The sequence below is a fragment of the Panthera tigris genome, chromosome C2, assembly GCF_018350195.1.
Source record: "Panthera tigris isolate Pti1 chromosome C2, P.tigris_Pti1_mat1.1, whole genome shotgun sequence".
Taxonomy (NCBI): Eukaryota; Metazoa; Chordata; class Mammalia; order Carnivora; family Felidae; genus Panthera; species Panthera tigris.
Window position 1 is genome coordinate 94,688,972 of NC_056668.1, and position 20,456 is coordinate 94,709,427.

General features: G+C 42.7%; 1 protein-coding gene across 1 annotated transcript in view; it reads left to right on the forward strand.

Moving 5' to 3' along the window:
• SLC7A14 (solute carrier family 7 member 14) overlaps positions 1-7,983 on the forward strand; it is a 111,965-nt gene extending 103,982 nt beyond the window's left edge. Inside the window, exon 8 of the mRNA XM_007077075.3 lies at positions 4,898-7,983. Within this exon, the coding sequence (XP_007077137.1) occupies positions 4,898-5,220 (323 nt within the window). The 3' untranslated portion in view covers positions 5,221-7,983. The remainder of the gene's footprint in view (positions 1-4,897) is intronic.
• Positions 7,984-20,456: the final 12,473 nt, after the last annotated feature.

Genomic DNA, 20,456 nt, shown 5'->3' on the forward strand with positions numbered 1-20,456 from the left:
GCCTGCTGCTAACTTGTTGCTGCCCTGAGCTTCTCCTCTCCCTAAAAAAATAACTCCAGCCCACCAGGGGGGCTTCCAAGACCCTACGGCAACAGAAGAGCTAACCCCCCTCTGATTTTTAGCATCACCCCTGCCTTTCATTTATCACAGATATAAGACGTGTAACTACAAAGCAATGGATATAAGTTTTTAAGACACAGCAGGATTAAATATGCAAATGTCAATTAGCCGTCTCATTCTTAAGGGTTCATTCCAAATGACTTCTGGCTTAGGCCAAAAGCGAATCCTCTCTCAAAAGATTAACTTTGCCATCTGTAACGGTTTGCAAAAGAATATGATGCCAGCCCCAGTGATGACTTGAATAACAGTGCCCCAAAACTCTATCAAGCAGTGATAGCATCATTGGAGTAAGTCTATAGCCTCATACGGTAAAGAGTATTTCCCCCACATGCACAATAATTCAGGGAAATGTTAATACTTCTGCATATCAGATAATCTTAGGGAATTATTATTAGTTTTTAGATGTGATAATGATAGTAAGTTAAGTATTTTTAAGAAGTCTATTTTAGGGGCACCTGGGTGGTTCAGTCAGTTGAGCATCCAACTCTTGATTTCGGCTCAGGTCGTGATCTCATGATCTCAATCTTGTGGGAGCTAACCCTGCATTGGGCTCCATGCTGAGTGTGGAGCCTGCTTGGGATTCTCCCTCTCCCTCTCCCCTGCTTGCACTCTCTCTTTCAAAACAAATAAATGAACACTTTAAAAAGAATGCTATTTTAAATATACGTACTTATTTATTTACAGGTGAAGCATAGGATGGAAGGGATTTGTTTCAAAATAACCTGAGAAGGGAGCGGTGGGTGGATATCAGGAGCAAACTAGTGATGACTATATGGGGTTTTTTATACTATTCTCTCCACTTTGATATATGTTTGATATTCTTCAAACTAAAAAGTTAAGCAAGATTGATTGCAATCAGTCTATAGCCCTGGCAGGTGAGAGAAATAACAGAAGCACCCTGGATCAGGACACGGAGAGACCCCGAAGGATCCACAGTCCAACCACTAACCATGTTGCTGTGGAAAATCTCTTATTTTGTCCCGTGCCCAACTTTCCTGTCTGTGCGACGCACGTAATCGCAACCTTCCCACTCCCGGCCACACACACTCACACACACTCCTGAACAGGCAAGGAGGGATCTAAACAGGATAACATATGTATAACATTTTGAGCTTCTTGGGGGAAAGGCGCAACATAACGAATGTATCATTAGGACCTCAGCACCCGGAGGTGTTGTGCGAAGTTCAGTTTAGATGATTCAGAATTCCCAGAATCCCCACAGACTTTTCAGAAACTACCTCATGCTTAGTTTTGTAAGCCAGCTGAAGAAAGGAGCAGAAACAAAACACCCTGCTTCTACACAGGAGGCTTTTAGCAGCTCTGTTTACTCCTCCGACACAAAGCCTTTGTTTATGTGTGACAGATGGTAGTACATGCTTCTCTCCTCTCTCTCTCTCTCTCTCTCTCTCTACCTCCCTTCTACCCTCCCTTCCTCACTTCATTTGTTCCTGTTTCTTTGTCCACCTACATTTTTCCTTTTATTCAATCCTCAGTGCTTCACATCACTTTTCTTTTTTTATTATTATTTTTTTTAGAGACAGAGAGAGAGAGCTCACACAAGGGGGGAAGGGGCAGAGAGAGAGGGAGAGAGAGAATCCCAAGCAGGCTCCATGCTCAGTGCAAATCCTGACACAGGGCTCAATCCCATGACCTTGGGATCATGACCTGAGTCGAAATAAAGAGTCAGGCGCTCAACCTACTGAGCCACCCAGGCGCCCCTCACAACACTTTTCTTGAATTTACTCAAGAGCCAGCAAGAAGGATGAAGGCAGACAGAACACCAGACCTTTGCCCAGGTTGACCATATATTCCATCAGGCTGCATGCACAAGTCACTTCTTGGTTCAGAGCACTCATATTTGAAATATATTTTAGAAGACAAAATAATGCACCTTTGAAATTGTAGAGCAAACATTAAAAGGCCCATAAATATTTACATGGCAGATTTCCATAGGTTGCTTTCTCAAAGTAATCATAGTCAATGCATTCATGCACACACACACACACACACACACACACACGTTCCTTCAGACTCAGCCATTCCCAAACAACAAATGTAGACATAACCTCTTTTTTTTAATTTTTTAATTTTTATTTATTTTTGAGAGAGAGAGAGAGAGAGAGCGCGAGCAGGGGAAAAACGGAGAGAGAGGGAGACACAGAATCCGAAGCAGGCTCCAGGCTCTGAGCTGTCAGCGCAGAGCCGGACGCAGGGCTCGAACCCACGAACCGTGAGATCATGACCTGAGCTGAAGTCGGACGCCCAACCGACTGAGCCACCCAGGTGCCCCTTTTTGTTATTTTAGACATAACCTCTCACTGAATATGTACTGTGATATGCATAGTCTATACACCAGCCTGCGGAGGAGAGGTGTGAAGGACTGGGTATGCAAGAGCCTTCTCTCTATCCATATAGAATGCTGGTTCTGCCCTCAGCCTGTTTCTTTTTCTGTAAAGGGAAGGTATTGCATTCATTCACAGCCTCTTTCCCAGCTCTATATATCTAGGATTCTATGAGGCTCTTAGAGAATTTCCATAAATTCTGGTGGGGGCATGGGAAGGTCTGTCGGAATACATGTCAAACCAGTGCTTGAATGATGAGCCACGTAATGGCACAGCAGAAAACTTAGGGGCAAAGGGAAAAGGGGGGGAAATGGTATTAAGCTCAGTAGGAAAATAATTTGCTTATAAATAGGGTCTGAGAAGGGGATCAGAGATGCAAAAAATTGATATAATAGATACCAAGCAGGAATAGGAGGCAAGATTTGACACCTGCCTTGATGTCTAAGACAAAAAATAACAAAAAAGCAAAATTGGGCCAAAAAAAAAAAAAGGTGTGTGCCTGTTGATCCCACCTAGTCTCCTGAAATTTACTCTCAGATCTCAAACATGCTTCCAAAACAGGCATTCTTCAAGCTGCAGCATACTGACCATTTTAGAGGAGGTCTGGATGCCTTGTGCTACACAAGGATGATAACTATCCCCGTGGCCACCCTCCGCCCCCAGACAAGAAAGAGTAAAGATCCGTGCTCAGAAAAATGAAGTTGCTATTTGAGAATAGCTACATCTGCAAATGATTAACTCCAGGATTTATTACCAATTAGGACTATAAATCTCTGCTTACTTTGGCTCCTGGAAAGTTGATTTCACTGGGGGATGGGGGAAGGGGTGAGGAGAAAGTCATTTGAGACAGGGAGGGAGAAATCTAAGCTTAAAAAGACACACTTCAAATTCAAAAGGGAGAAGGATTTCTCAAGTACCAAAGAGGAAAGCACACTTGACCTTAAGGTTCTATGCAAACAGCTCTACAGATGCCTGCAGCATTAGCAAAGTCAAAGGTGCTAATGCCACTCGGAAGAGGGTGTCTGGGGTCTGGAAGGGGGTTGCATAACAGAGTGCCATCCAGTGGCCAAACCATAATGTGTCCAGAGTCGGCAATGGAGTATGTGCCTCAGGTTTATACTCCTGAGCTAAGGGATTCCCAGCCTTGGCTGACCATTGGACTCACCTGCAAAGCCTTAAAACATACCTATGCTTCGATTATATTACAGGCCAATTAAATCAGAATCTCCAGGGGTGGTGTTTGGGTATAAGGGCGGTTCAAAAACTCCCCAGGTGACCCTCCAGGTGAAGCCAGTGTTGAAAGCCACCGCTTATCTCATTCCATCCTCATGGCAACCCCAAGTTATCAGTATCTATCTTATGGTTTTCTAAAAGGGAAAACTGAGGCACAAAAAGGCTAAGTAACTGGTCCAGGGTTACACAGCTAATAGTGATGGGAGGCAGGATTTGAACCCATGGCTCACAGTCTTAATCATCATGCCCTATGACCTCCCAGGGATATGGTTCTCACCCATTCCAGGCCCTGAGCCTTTATGAGCTTTTCAAGGTGGAAAACGGGGCTTCTCAAACTATTTTGTTATTTCAAAAAAATTATAATAGAAATGAAACATTAGCCCTTATTAATGCTACCTATCAATTAGGAAGACACGTTTCTTTCCTTGGCTTGGAATGACATCAAAGTAAGGAGGTTGCACTGGAAAATTCATGCTCATCAGGAGTCCTCATTCTTTCATGCAACAAATATTAAGCGCCAGTTTTCTGCAGAGTCTATAAAACAGAACCACCCTGTGCAGGTAACCACACAATAGATGTTCTCAGGGCCGTAACAGTGGCATGCTCCAGACACTCTGAGAGCCCACAGAAGAAAGTAAACAGCTCTGAGTGGCAGTAATATAATAATACTCCTTTGGTGAGTGAAAAATGTCAAGGTAAACCATAGGGCAATATATGCACATTGCTCAACGGTAAGATAAAAGAGGGAGTCCCCTGGTGGAGGCGTGGGATAATAAAATACTGTAAGAAGGCTGGGGACGCACTGTGGGTGATCCATAAATATTTAAGCCAGGGTGGAAAATTCAAAGTCCTGGTTGGCACCTCCATGAGTGTAGTGGGCTGGATGTCAACAGGGACGTGGGGACAGAGGCGACTAAAGAGCCCACATTCTGTCCAAAGAGGCAGCTGTTCTCACCTCCAGCTAAAACTGTCATATAGAAATGTGGGGACAGGGTTGTCAGACCTTCGGAGTTTTTTAGGGAAAGCTGTGAATAAGGGTTGCTTAATGCAAGATATCCCACTTTGAGTCTTTTCCAGACACTGTGCAGACCAAAGAAAACACATCCACCCCCAGCCCTGCTTTCACCATTTGAGTGATCTCCCCGCTAGTCCCATGGATCCCCAAGCAACTGCTTATTCACCTGTGCCTTTCCCTCCGGCAGGTATGCTCATTTATTTTGGGTATGGCATCTGGAACAGCACCCTGGAAATCAGTGCTCGAGAAGAAGCCTTGCACCAAAGCACGTACCAGCGCTACGACGTGGATGACCCTTTCTCGGTGGAGGAGGGTTTCTCCTACGCCACCGAAGGCGAAAGCCAGGAGAACTGGGGCGGGCCCGCCGAGGACAAAGGCTTCTATTACCAACAGATGTCAGATGCTAAGGCAAACACCCGGACAAGTAGCAAAGCAAAGAGCAAAAGCAAACACAAACAGAACTCAGAGGCCCTGATTGCAAATGATGAGTTAGATTACTCTCCAGAGTAGGAGTAAACACACAAGAAACGTGTAGACACGATGGTGATTTCTTTTCAGTAACTTAACCTGTGGGCTAGAGGGTGAAAACATTTTTTGGCTCTCATTTCAAAACTCCAGCCTTCCCCCAGAGTCAGTCCCCAGTCATAGCCCTTCATTTGCTACTTTTGCTCTTCAGGATAGTTCTGTTGAAGGGTCTAACCTGGGTTTCGTCACCGATTCCCTTGTAAAAAAAAAAAAAAAACTAAACAGGAGGCTACAAGAAATTCTATCTTAGGTGCAACCATCAGAGCTGATGGCAGCAAATGTTTCCCAGGCCTTTGCTTTGCTGGTTGAATCCTTCTGCTTCTTACTGAGACCCCAGAAGCAAGGGGCTAACTTCTTGGGCCACACCGAGGCTGCAGCTCCTCCTGGAGATGTGCCAAAGCAGGCGGGTGTGGGCACAGGGCGGCTTTTCAGGCACCGGGATCACAAGGGCAAAGATCCTCTCAGCGCTGGTGGGCTGAGGACTGCTCCCCAGGGGGTGGGCAGGTGGGTGCTAGCACTTCCTCAGCCAGCAACACTTTGTCCTCAGATCTCACAAAAACGAATTCATGGGAGAAGACGCGTGCTTCTTTTTATTCCCCAAGGTTCTCAGTCTCCACACTATAACTTCAGGAACCAGCAAAGGTTAGGGACTCTGAGACCATTTCCCCAGAGGTTTCAGATTTACCATAAAGCAGTCGCACAGACCCCACAACATGGTGAGAAGCACCATCAAAGGCCTACTTACGTGCCCGGGAAAAAATTAAACAAGCATCTCTTGCAGCGAAGGCCAGAAGGGCATTGGCAGAAATTAACTCTCTGTCATACCTTTTCTTTTACCAGCCCCTAAGCTCCTGCTGATATAATGAAAGAGGGCAACGTTGGAGCATGATTTCATGGCACTAATATGCCTTGAAGAAGTAGGCCGTTTGTTTTATAATCGGATAAAAATCTTTACAAGGAGAAGTGACCCAGCCAGTGAGATCACATTGCAAATTCTATTTCAGATTTCCAAAATTATAAATTGTGCAGTTTGTTGAGATTTGCAACCACTTGATTGGTGGGGGCTCCTCTGAAAACAAAGATGTGAAAGCACAGCTACTTAGGTAATCACATTCCAAGAGATCACATTTCACCTCTGAACCTTATTCTTCTGGAGTAGCTCCCTTTTAGACATGTATTTTGTCTGTTATTTCCCAGAGCAGGATTCACTGAAGCCCAGAGAAACACCGACCCAGTAAGGTCTAAATTGGGCCATGAGAGGGGCTCCTAAAAGAATTTTCTCAGAAATAACCTAGATGAGAGAACGTGCCGCAGGAAGAAAGCACATGGCCTCTAATCTCTCCTCTTGGGTTCCAGGGATTCCCACGGCTGCACTGAGATGTGCATGCGAAAACATGAAGGCACAGTTTCAGTCGAGCTAAAATCTTTGTGGGAGTTTCCTGAAAGGGGGACAAAATAGCAAATTTCGTGCCCTCTCTCTCCCGGATCTAGCATTATGCCAAAAGTTTTCCAGAATACATCGACTAATGTGAAGTGTATTCTTTCTTAACTGTTGAGGTTCCTGCCATCTTGGCATGCTTTAGGATTCTGAAGAAGAGGCAAATTCCATTTTTTCACTCAGTGAACACTGATTGAGAAAGTACCAAGGGCTAAGCGATGAGAAGGGAAAGAAGTGTAACATTGTGCCCTTGGGGTTCCCAGTTCAGGGAAGGCACAGCTCTGACGCCTGCCAAACGCAGACAAAACCACCAAGCCTGAGTCCTCGTGGATGGCACACTGGGCTTAAAATTAAAGGTCAACTGAGACTAGTTTTTTAACACGCTTTTAAGTCAATTGCATATCACACCCATAGCCAATGTACGCCAATAAATTCAAGCAACTCCTATTTTCTAGATCTTCTTTTTCTGTATTAATTGTTCAGATTTCTGGTTCCCTGAGGTCATTCTGTCATTTTAACATGATGCATGGCAATGCCGTGTCTTCTCTCCCCTACACTTGACCATAAAGATACAGTAGCTGGTCTGTGAAATATAGTCGTGGGAATGAACCGTAAGCTAATTATCAGGAATGTTTTGTGAATACAAAGTTCTGAACTAGTTTTGAGATTCAACAAATCTGACTAAATCAAATAATAACGTGCTAAGCCTGAGATATCCAGATAGATGAGATGGGGCTGTATTCATTAAAAATTTCCCAAAAGAAATATGAATGCAAAATAACAAAATCTTAACATGGGTGAAAGAGCTTCCTTTTACTATGAGGGTTGAGTGTTAAGGTTACAATAGTCTGGTGGCAGATGTACGAAGTTTCTGTAGCATGAGGAGAGAGAACGCACGCTTCGGTAAACACCACTGGCATATAGATTTTGTGAAGGTCCTATGAGCTGCTCTTTTTTCTGGAGCCATTTCTCCCAAATGGTATCTCCTTCTTTTCTTAATCCTGGCCTCTTCATTTCTCTAAAGTTAGTCATCTCCCTAGCAATCTTGGTTTTAAAAAAAAAAATCAAAAAACTTAGTATGATAGAAAAAGATTTCTTAAGGTAAGTTGACATGTTTTGTTCATGTTTCCCAGCCTCTGTGCAATGGTCCCAGATTTCAGAATGCAGTTTCAAATACCGTCAATGACTAGAATGATTCTATTAGTGTTTCCTAACAATTTCGCCAAGACCACTTTCTGGGATCATGTTAAAAGTGAGATCACCTTATAATTACTGAAGAAACTTAGCCCTCTTGAATGGAGTTCAAGGAAGACCTACATTTTATTGAATTCTTCTCTGCTGCAAAAGCTCTTCCAGGGAAGTTTCATTGTGCAAATTAGTAGTTTGGAACCAATTACTTGATTTTTTTTTTTTGTAATTGTATTCTATTTATCGGTACTCTGCTTCATTTCAAAAGGATTTTGAGGTGGCCATTAAAATACATATAATACCGAAAAAAAAGTGAGGAGTTTGGATAAATTAAAAATAGAGATAGAAAGGATAAGACAAATCTAGAAGTGTGTTTAGTGCACAAACGCAAAATCTTTATGTGCATTGCTAGATTTGCCAGTGAGGGGCAACTTGAAAAATAATGGAATTGTTAGTAATGACAAGAAGAAATACTTCTGCATGATAACAACAAATCTTTCCCCATGAGGGTAGAGAATAGCATAGACTATTGAAACCCACATATAAGCTTCAGACTTAGATTTTATCAGAAACACGTGCCTGGCATATAGTGAATGCTCAATAAATATCTGATGATGAGATGGATGGATGAATAGATGGATGAAAGGAAAATGAAATGTCATGTATTCAACAATTTTTTGTGGAGTCCTTATTCTGTGCTATGGCATAAGAAATGAGGGAAATCAGGATATATAAGATATATAAATAAAAACTATAGTGAAGGTTACAGGTGAGATGAGGGAATTACAATGTGAAATTGGAGTTCAAGTATGGAAAAGACCTCCTTCCATTGGAGAAAAAAAAAATGATAGGGAATGCAGCCCTTGTGTTGAGCCTTGTGGAATGGGCGGAATTCTGCCAGGTAGAAATGGGGGAGAGGCTTGCCAAGTGGAGAAACAGCATGCATAAGATGGAGACTGGCTGGTAATCTGTACTGTGACTAATAATCTGTACTGTGCCTCCTTCAAGGGAAGGCAAGAAGCTAGTTTGACAGGAGCTTATGCTGTCTGCACGATTTATATATGGAACAGTAAGCAGTAATGCTGAGAAGGTGGTCAGGGCTTACTCACTGATAGACTGGAACAGCGAACTAAACTGGCTGGCTCTCTCTGGGTGGGGAGGCACTGGGGAAATGAGGAAGGTATGAGTCAGGTTGGACTTTAAGAAGCTGGGCCAGTGGCCTCATCCGCCTGTGGAAGGAGCTAACAGATCACATACACATTTCAAATTGACTTAATACATTAAAGGGGAAAATATATCCAAATTAAAGCAATGTATGGTTGATTCTTCTTTTGAATCCTGATTTCATCGTTAACCTAGGAAAAGTATAGTCATTTAACGTGTAGACAGACAATACGAAGTTATTCACAGCCACTTTATAATTTTCTTTTTTTTTTTTTAAATTTTTTAACGTTTATTTATTTTTGAGACAGAGAGAGACAGAGCATGAACGGGAGAGGGTCAGAGAGAGGGAGACACAGAATCCGAAACAGGCTCCAGGCTCCGAGCTGTCAGCACAGAGCCCAACGCGGGGCTTGAACTCACGGACCGTGAGATCATGACCTGAGCCGAAGTCAGCCGCTCAACCGACTGAGCCACCCAGGCGCCCCAACCACTTTATAATTTTCAACAATAAGTTTAAACGACCAAACCTAACAACTTTTTATATCTAACTAATCTAAACAGTAAAACCTCAGCTCCAGATTTTACTCAGCTTGACTGCAAGGCCACATTGAACTGGAGAAAGGAATTGGATGATAGAATTAGGCTAAGGGACACCTGGGTGGCTCAGTCGGTTAAGCCTCCGACTCTTGGTTTCAGCTCAGGTCATGATCTCACTGTAGGTTTGAGACCTGCATCCGGCTCTGTGCTGGGGGGGGGGGGGGCGGGGGGCAGAATTTGTTGAATTTAACGATCCATTTGTCTAGATATAAAGCCAGTGATTATTGGGAAACAAAACATGAACTCCTTCAAAGAAATGTCTTTCCCCTATTCTCCTGAAAAGAATTGATCAACTTGACCTCCTTCACATCACACTTGTTGGAAGTCTACAAGGGGCTACCTTCTCTCTGTATTATAAACAGAGGCTACAGGAGTTTGAGACTCAGCCTAAAAGACCAAAGGAAGTGGCTTTCCCCTCACCCCAGCTTTCACCAGGGGCTGAGATGTCAGTGGAAGCCCATGGCGGGTCAGCCACAGGTTGACCTAATTTTGTATCTCAGAGTGGAAAAGTCAGAAGTCAGGAACCACGTCTGAAGGCAGGGAAGGGACCAGCTCACTGAATCCAGGTGGAGTTAATGGCCCCTCTTGGATGTAAGCTTCCAGGTTAGTGACCAATCCAGAGATGGCCTTAATTTCTTATGCTGGTGGGAGAGGGGGCACGAATGAGACACACACTCCAAAGTTTGCCACTAGGGCTTCATGGCAGTACTCCATTTTTACGCCATTTGAAACAAGACTAGTCAAGGAAGGTGTTTCCAACCAAAATGTCCACAGAGCCTCCATTACTTCCATATGCTTCACCTCCCTGACACTGAGGACCCGTTTATCTGCAAGGGCCCTTTGAAATCCCTAAGAGAGAGAGTTACCAGCTGGTAACCACTGAGGCCTGGCGGTGAAAAGAGACAATATTTGTAATTAAACAGCAGGCAAACGCAGAAACGGCATCCCAAACCACAGGCTCCATGGCGAGCAGGAACCCGGATGTTGTTTCATCAAAGAGCTGACTTTGTATTTCTCAGTTAGAATGGTGATGGGTGGCAAAAAGCCCCTTTCATGTACACAACCGTTAGCCCTGTGTCTATTTTTTTTTTTATCTAAGACTTTAGAGGAGAAGCTATTGTAATTTCCTTTCCTCCTCAGGAGCTACTGCTTTCTAAAATGCTTTCCTTTTCTGGCTTGGCTTGAATGACACATGCATCATTCTGAAATACCTAGGCCATTGTCTTTTCTCAAAATTATTGCTCTAAAATAATGTTCTTTTTTTTCTTTTAGGGCTTAAAGCCCAACAGGGATTGGTGAGAGTTTTGAAGCCCATCAAAAGTGAATATATATTCTGCAGTGTCAACTAAAAGAGTGCTAGAGGGGCACCTGGATGGTTCAGTCTGTTGAGCATCCAACTCTTGATTTGGGCTCAGGTCGTGATCTCACAGGTTCATGGGATCAAGCCCCGGGTCAGGTTCTGCACTGTGAGTGCAGAGATTCTCTCTCTCATCCCAGTGCTTGGGATTCTCTCCCTCTCTCTCTGCCCCTCCCCTGCTCATGCTTGCACACTCTCATTCTCTCTCTTTCTCTCACTCTCTCAAAAATAAATAAACATTTAAAAATAAATAATAAAATAAAATAGTGCTCGAAATCGTTAAACAGTGTTCTACGTGCATGGCATTACCAAATTCATACAGGACTTCCACAAAGTCGGCTTTGGGCTTGAAGTCTTCTGAAAACAGGTAGCTTTTATTTTTTACCCCAGGAGACCATTCAGTACATTTTGGTACAATAAGGAGAGAAAATGGCTCCGTATTAGAATTCGGAAACAAGAGCAGCCTGGATTTTTTTCATTAGGGACTCACCCTGTGCTTTTTTATTTTTTCTATTACACTTTCCTAACATTGACATTAGCGACATTGGCTAAAGAGAGTTGTGGGTCACGTAAATTTCCCAGGCAGTGCGGACTTTGAAGGATTGTGCTCATTCCAATATCCAGAGGAGGAGAGAGCTCCTTGCACATCTCCAACTGATTGGTGTTGGCAATTGCCAGTTCACTGGTCTCACTCATGCTCCCGAAGGCGAGAATCTACGGCAGAAATCATACGTTCCCACTTTCCAAAGCAAAGACATGCCATGTTAGTGCTATGATGGCGCATAAATACCTCAACTGTCTGGGCTGATAGAGGGGCTGCGGGTTTTTAAGAGAGCAGCTATTTCTTCTTTCTTCTTCCCATGTAGTTATACCATCTAAGGACAGAACTCACTCGATATTCTAGCTTTTCTCACTGTGGAAAAGAAACATTACTGTTCAATTCATGTCCAAAGTTATAAATACAGCTTGTAAATCTTACTAACTTGTTTCATTTTTGTTTGGTCCTTGAGAAGTACAACTTGCTTTTTGCCGATGGTAATTTCTAGTGTCTTTCTCTGCTATTTTTCTTTTTTGGTGGGGGGAGTATGAAATTGCTGTATTTGCTGAAGTTTGTTCGTTTTGTGGTTTTTAATTCCCATTGGTGCACTGTACAATGGGGTGTTGTAGTGTATCATGAAGAAAGAAATAATTTGCAGATATGTTATGGGGTGTGTTTTATTTTCAAATGACTGTGGTGTTGATAATATATTGGTTTATCAAGATACTAAGGGAAAATTCTAAATTTACCAAAATGTGTATATTTTAATAAATGCATAAAGCTTTATTGTGTGCCTTTAAATTTAAAAATGGGTGATAAAGTCAGAAACAAAAATGTCTTACTATAAAATATACATAGTAATGTAAAGCTTTTACACAGAAGACTACCAAAAGAAAAAAAAAGAAAAGAAAAAGGAACTTCCCCCTATTTTGTTCACCTTAATCAGTACCTGAAGTCTGATACTTTCTTTCCATTCTAAAATGGAGACGAATAAGTGAATCTTGCCTTAAATGTTTCAGTTGTCCTTTGTAGAAAAGCCAGATAAATGAGCTCATTTTTTTTTTTTTTGGAACTAATTGCATTACTGTGGAAAAATTCATTTTCAGAATAAAAATATTTTAAAAATTACAGCTAATCGACTATGAAAATTGAAATTTGAAGAAAGTCAGTGTCATCCTACCTTTCAAATTCACTTTATTTCCATGAAGAGAACTACAAGTTCTTCTTCAGTGGACTCTCAGGAGGACAGGAAGTGACCCAATCTCCCTCTGGTCATTTTCTTCTAACTTGGTACCAGGCTCCATCTGGGACCCCCCACTACACTGCTTCCAGAATTACCCCATCCCCAATACCACAAGACATACACACCTGCCCTCCATCCTCAGCACCAAAGAGCATTCCGACTCGTTGCCCCCATTCATTTTAGGGACAAACTGGAGGACCATTACCTGCCTACAGACAGCATTTCTGGTGGTTTAATTTATTTTTACTGCTTGACAGTACAGTGGTGACATCTGGAGAAAAGGTAACATGGTGTGGTAGGGTCACATAATGCCACACCGCATGAGATGCAAAGAACCTGCCATGTCTCTATTTTCTGCAATGCGTTGATCTCCCTTGCCAGGGTCTACCTGCCTGGGTAGCAGGGAGAGAAAAACAAATTTTAAATGTATTCATTTGCAGAATCACGGCTGTCTTCTAGTTTAGTCTCTTTTTCGATGATTGAGTCTCTTTGGGATGCAGGCTCAGTCTTTTGGATTTCCTCCCCTCCCCCTTGCTTCTCTCCAAAATGACATCTGGGAACAGAACCTATAGGATCTCACAGAAGTTGGAGGGGGTGGGGGTCGGGGGAGGCTAGGCGAGCAGATGAGAACTAAGGTGTTCTGGACCCTCTGCTGCTGCCGAATGGCTACCTGGACTGTTCCCTGCACAGGTGACCATGGAAAAAGAACTGGCCCGTCTAGCCATATGGATTTCATGATGACATTCACTTCCAAAGTCCACACTGAATCCCAGTTGTGAAGTTCCTGCACACAGATGCTCCTTGGTATGATTCCAGGCTTCTGCTGGTCCACCAAGCCCTCAGCACTTCCACTTTAGAACCCACTGCATCCCCTCTGAGACCTGGGGCAGGACCACCACCACGGGCCAAAGTATCCAGTCACTTCTGTCACTAATGACACACTATTATTTCTGGGCTCTGCTCATTGATGCTTATAGCCCATGATTGCAGCTTCTAGCCTGTGGTGTGCTGCAGCCTGATCCTGAGAACAATTGTTAACTTTTCATAACTTTTGTGAGTCAGTTGCTAAAGACAACTATTATTAAAACTCGGGGCGCCTGGGGGGCTCAGTCGGTTGAGCGTCCGACTTTGGCTCAGGTCATGATCTCCCATTCGTGGGTTCGAGCCCTGCATCTGGCTCTGTGCTGACAGCTCAGAGCCTGCAGCCTGCTTCGGATTCTGTGTCTCCCTCTCTTTCTGCCCCTCCCCTGGTTGTGCTCTGTCTGTCTCTTTCTCTCTCAAAAATAAATAAATGTTAATCAAAAAAAAATTTTAAAACTTAACTTCTACAACCTTACAATCAATTGTATTGAAAACAAAGGTAATAAATACTCAAAACTGATTACTACATTTAACTGTTATCTACTACATTTAACTTTTCTTGAGGTTATTTACAACCGTTATATCTGTCTGGGGAACACTCTACAATCATGTGCTATCAACATCTTTTCCCAACTTCGTGCTCAGTGAGTTCACACTGGTAGCTTGAAATCAGCCATGGTGGGAGTATTCACACCGTGCAAATTGACACATGCTACAAAATCAGGGTCTGTTTGTTTGTTTCCAGAGAGCTGTCTGTTAGACATTGATAAGCACACCACCGCTTATATCCCTGCCAGGTAAGTATACCACTAATCCGTCCAGTGTTTTCAGACGTTATCACTCCTAACACAACCCTGCCCACAGAGAGGGGAAAAGCCTGGACAAGTATTTTTCCCTTTCCATTCTACCTCCGTTTCTCTTCTTCTCCCCACCATCCAGCAGGACCAGCAGGGGTTGGCTCTCCACTCTTCTCTCAGTCTGAAAAAGGATTTTCCCTACATATTACCTCCCTCCTGAGGTCTATACGCCTTGGAACTCTGTCTTACTGGTGAAAGAGTTGCCCGTTTGTTTATCTGTAAATAGTAGCCAAGGAGACTCACAGGACAACCTGGAACTGGGGATCACCAGGATCAAAAGAATTGGATACATATTCCAAAATACAGCCTCATTACATGGGTCTTAATGTTGAAAGGTTATTTAATACCAAGCGTTAGTGAAGATGTGAAGAAGTTGGAACCCTTCAACTTGGCCTGGTGGGAAGGTGAAATGATGCAGCCACTGTGGAAAACAGTGTGGCTATTCCTCAAAAAAATAAAAATAGATTAGCATATGATCTAAAAATTCCACTTCTGGATATATATCCAAAAGCATTGAAAGCAGGGTCTCAAAGGTACTTATTCACAGCAGCATTACTCACAGTGGCTAAAACAGGAAAGCAACCCAAGTGTCCATCGATGACTGAATGGATATGTATATATACATATATGTGTATATATGTGTATGTATATATAAACAATGGAATATTATTCAACCTTAAAAAGGAAGGAAATCGTGGGCACCTGGATGGCTCAGTTGGTTAAGCAACTAAATCTTGATTTTGGCTCAGGTCATGATCTCATGGTCCTTAAGATCGAGCCCTGTGTCAGGCTCCATGCTGGGTGTGGAGCCTGCTTAAGATTCTCTCTCTCCCTCTCGCTCTGCCCCCCTCCTGTTCACTTGCTCCCTCTCTCTCAAGAAAAAGAAAGGAAAAAGAAAGAAAGAAAAAGAAAGGAAGGAAATCCTGACATACGCTACATCATGGATGAACTTTGAGGACATTATGCTGAGGAAGCCAATGACAAAAAGATAAATACCATCTGACTCTACTTATATGGGGTACCTAGAGTAATCCAAATCATAGAAGCAGTAAGAAGGGCTGAGGGGAGGGGAGAACGGAGACTTATTGTTTAATGGGTGCAGAGTTTCAGTTTTGCAAGGTGAAAGAGTTCACGAGAGGATGCAGTGATGGCTGTGCAACAATATGAATGTGGTTAATAGCACTGAACTGTATGCTTACAAATGGTTAAGATGATACGTGTCAGGTTATGTATATTTTCCACAATTTTTAAAAGTGAAAAAGATTCAAAGGTTGTTCAGAGTATCAAAGCCGCTGTATAGGCATTTTCTCCTTAGGCCATAACTGAAAACCTTTGTTTTATTCAAATGCCAGTTAGTTAACACACAGTGTAGTCTTGGTTTCAGGAGTGGAACTCAGTGATTCATCTCTTACATTACACCCAGTGCCCATTCCTAAAAGCACCCTCCTTAATATCCATGACCCATTTAACCCACCCCCCACCCACCTCCCCTCCAGCAGCCCTCAGTTTGTTCTCTGTATTTAAGAGTCTCTTATGGTTTGCCTCCCTCTCTGTTTTTATCTCATTTTTCCTTCCCTTCTCCTATATCAAAACCATTTTAAAACTTAAATGCCCCATTCGAAATTTAAGGGACCCCCATATCCCAAACACTAAACATTTTATTTCCAGCTATTAACAGTTCAGTGCCTGGCAGTGAGAGTCCTTTCTGTGTCAAGGTCCCCTCCTCTCTTTTGCCCACGTGCACCTCTTCCCCCACCTGAGGATAGGTTTTTTTTTTTCCATTCTCACACTGGCCTGAATCAAATCAAGAAAAACTCTAAGCTATGAGGCTCAGAGAGAAAACCACACACACATCCCATTTCTATGACCTAGAAAATTTGAATTCTCCAAGCTTTTATTACATATATGTGTAATCCTGATGCTTACCCATCAGAGCCATTTAGAGTGTTTTCGGGAAGGGATGAGCCAGCCCTCTATAAGTCAATTAACTGGCTGAGATAAGTGCAGTGTCAGGCTTTCCTTCAGAGGAGGGAAATACAAATGATTTGTGACTCTAATTAACTTCAAACACAGCAACAGGAATACAATTTGGCACAGAATCCGAAGAGGAAATAGTCCATCTAAATTCAATTCTGGTGGCTGGAAGACTGTAATTGAATTTCCTTCCTAACAGAGACACTCCTCACAGGGCAGGGTGGGGAGGAGAAAGGGGGTTTCCTAGCAATGGGGTTTCCCTGTTCTATGAAGCTCTGTGTCCAAAGCAACCCCTTTAATGTACTGGAAACTATTCAAGGTGTGGATACAATGTCCTCCACTTTCTCACCCAGCCTTGTCAGTCTTGTAAAAGAAGGTGGAGGAGACTGGGCTGATCAACCCACTGGAAAGGGCATGGGAAGGAGGTAGGCTGTGAGCCTTGAAGACCAGCAGAGAGAGGACACCTCTGCCCTATCTGCTCCCTGAGGCCCAAATGCCTCCATTGGAAACAAAGTCTGGCATTCCTCAGTAAGAAAGAGATCTTTAAATGCCTTCACAGTTAACTCCCCTTGGAAGAAGGAACACAGTGTCTTAATTCAATCATGTTGAGATATGAATGACTGATATTAGTTCCTTCTCAGAAAGTTGATTTTCCCTGGTCATGGGAACAGAGTATGAGGGCCCTGGGTGCCTGACAGGGGTTTGGGAGCCTCCCAGAGGTGAAAATGTCACAGAAGGAAGAGGCCAGGGTCCCAAAGACACACTTAGCCCCATTCACTTCACAATCTTGCTGAGAGCTAAATCTAAATACAGCAAGGGTTTAGATACCATAAATCTGCCTTGAACTGATGCCCCCAAGATCACTCTCAGGGGAGAGCTGGCAGGTGAGGTGCAAAGAGGTTTGGACTGCTAGAGAGAAACGGTATTCCAGTCCTGGCTCTCCATAGCTGGTTCTGTAAACCTTGTTTCCTCATCTATAAACAATAAGTTGACCTGTGATTTCTAACTTTCCAGATCGCTGCCATGAGGGCAGTGAACACAACTCTCTTGCTTCCTACTGCACCTTGGCACCTAGTGCAGAGCCTGGGATGCAGGAGGCCTTCAAAGAATATTTGTTAAACGGATGAATGACTGGAAGTTGAGTTTTCCTTCACCATCCAGAGGCCCTCCCTACACTTTTGCCAAAGTGGAGAACAATTTCAATCACACTATTAAATATTGGGCAGTTCACCTCTCTGACAGATTTCAGATCCTTTAAATCAACTCTTTAGAAATCGATCCTAAGAAAATAAATAATCAGAGATATGGTCAAAGGTTTATGCCAAAGACTATATCTATAATTACAGGGGGAAAATACCAAAACATGGAAGTCAAACTAATGTCCCAAACAGGAGGTTGTTTAAGTAAATTGCAATGTAACTGTAGAACTCAGTAATGTACAGCCAACCAAAACTGTCTTCAAGGGGCACCTGGGTGCCCACGTTTTTCACCATGGAAAATGTGTACCGATACAACTTTGCATTGCCTTGGGGATATGGCATGTCACACAGAAAATGATCAATAATTTTTTCTTAAATTCGATCAAACAGAGTTTCATCCACACCTGCCAAAAATATATTTTCAAAATGTACATGTTGTTCATGATTTATAAAGGAAATATATCCTTCTCTAAGGTCATTCCTCTACTTAAAATCTCCACTGGCTCCCATTTGCCAATAGAATCAGCCCTCCATAGCATATATCCCACCAGTATCTCCAGTCTCATGCCTAACCCTCCCCCAAGCGTCCTATATTCTGACCCCATCAGACTCCTGAATGTGTTCTAAGCCCATTCTCTTGCCCTCTTCTTGAATGTCCTTCACCCCTCATCCACTCAACAAACTCCCATTCATCCTTAAAATTCCTCTCAAATGCATCCCTTTTCTGAATTTCTGGAATTTAACCTCTGCCCTACTGACTCCTCTCCCAACTACATGTTCCTATAGCATTCTTTTTTCCTTAATGTATCTAGCATTTTCCATGTTGAATACAGTTATTTGTTTATATGTCTCTTCCCTGCACTAGATCAGGTGCATCCAAAAAAAAATAACAAAGAAAATATTAGAACTACTTTTCCAAAATTTAAAATCTAAAAAATGAGAACAAAACTAAGCCTTATGTTCAATAGATTATTATATAAAATTAACATATTACAATATGCTTATTATAATACATTAATATATATTATAATATACTTATAATCTGTATTAACATACAACAATAACATATTCAATGGATGAAGTATAAGACTTAATTTTATTTGTGTTATATTGTATTAAGTAGCTTACTATGGATTACTCAGAGCCACATATTCATCAGATCATCACTGCGAGGATCTAATGGTCATATGGGTCCCTAAGAACTTCTGAGGACTGAGAAGAGGTAGATAGCACCACCCTCACCACCCTCACCATTTCATTCAAGTTATGATATTTTGTATATTACAAATACCCATTTAAGTGGATTTATGGATTGCATTGTCTGTTTTTATTAAACTGACCCCACACAAAGAGCTGTCATTTACAAAGCTTCCTACAAAGCATAAACTAACAAATTGTGGCAGAAACAGTGAAGCCAAAAGTACAAAAGTTTGTTATCTAAGAATTTTAAAAACAAACATTGTTAGTCTGTGATCTTATAACAATTCATGAAAAACAATTGCTTTTGGGGGGGCCTGGGTGGCTCAATTGATTAAGCGTCCAACTCTTGATTTCGGCTCAGGTCATGATCTCACAGCTCCTGAGATTCAGCAGCCCCCTCCACCCCCACTCCTCCCAGCCCCGAGTGGGGCTCTGTGCTGGCAACTGGAGGCCTGCTTGGGATTCTGTCTCTGCCCCTCCCCCTGCTCTCTCTCTCTCTCTCTCTCTCTCATAATAAATATTTAAAGAAATTGTTTTTGTGGGGTGCCTGGATGGCTCAGCTGGTTACGTGTCCAACTTCAGCTCAGATCATGATCTCACAGTTCATGAGTTCGAGCCTCGCGTCCAGCTCTGTGCTGACAGCTCGGAGCCTGGAGCCTGCTTCAGATCCTGTGTCTCCCTGTCTCTGCCCCTCCCCAGCTCACGCTCTGTCTCTCAAAAATAAATAAAACGTTAAACAAGAAAGAAATTCCAAATCCTAACACACAGAGGGAGCCTTTGACAGCCTCCTGGTCTTGACACTGTCCACCCTCCTTGGGCTAGGAGGAGAAGTACAGGACTAAAGAATCAGAACCCTGACCCTCTCTGCCATCCTGAGGCCAATCTTTAACCAAAGCGAGGCCCTACTTCCCTTTTCGGGGTCTTGCTGGATTGAAAGTAGCTCAGAAAGACCTTCTGACCTGGAGTGCTCTCTTCTTTTACTTTCACATTTTAAACACAAACTGGTTAACTTCAAGAGGGCTCTGTACAAAAATCTTATTGTTTTTCTAAAGAGGTCTTATTGAGTGATGGATATTTTGAGGGTTTTCCAGCACAATGATTTCTTTGCTCAAAACAGAGTGCGCTCACTCGTTTTGGTATTTGTTTGCAAACCAAACCCATAGACTGAACATTGGCCATGTCCCCTTCCTCCCCTCTCCCATCCCCCTGCTAACAAGTGGTAACCACAGTGGCCCATACCTAGCATACAGATTATGTATGATCTGTCATTCATTAGGACTTCAAAGCCTACAAAAGAGTTCACTCCCTTCAGAAGCTAATTCCCCTTATTTCCTGAAAATCCATTTGTGGCCTGGTGGAGAATATGAGTCTACCTTTCCTCTTTCCAGAGATACAAATATCCAATAGTTCTTATGCCATAGAGAAGCTTGAGTTCCCTTTATTTTCCAATTGACCACAGATAAATGATCCCTTTCTAAGAATAATTGTTTTGAAAATAGGTCCAGAATTTAACTCTATTTCTAAACTAACATTTTTAAGAAGGAGAGGATTTATGTTAAAGACTCTTACACTAATTTTGTATCTGTCCTTTTATTAAATGGCTTT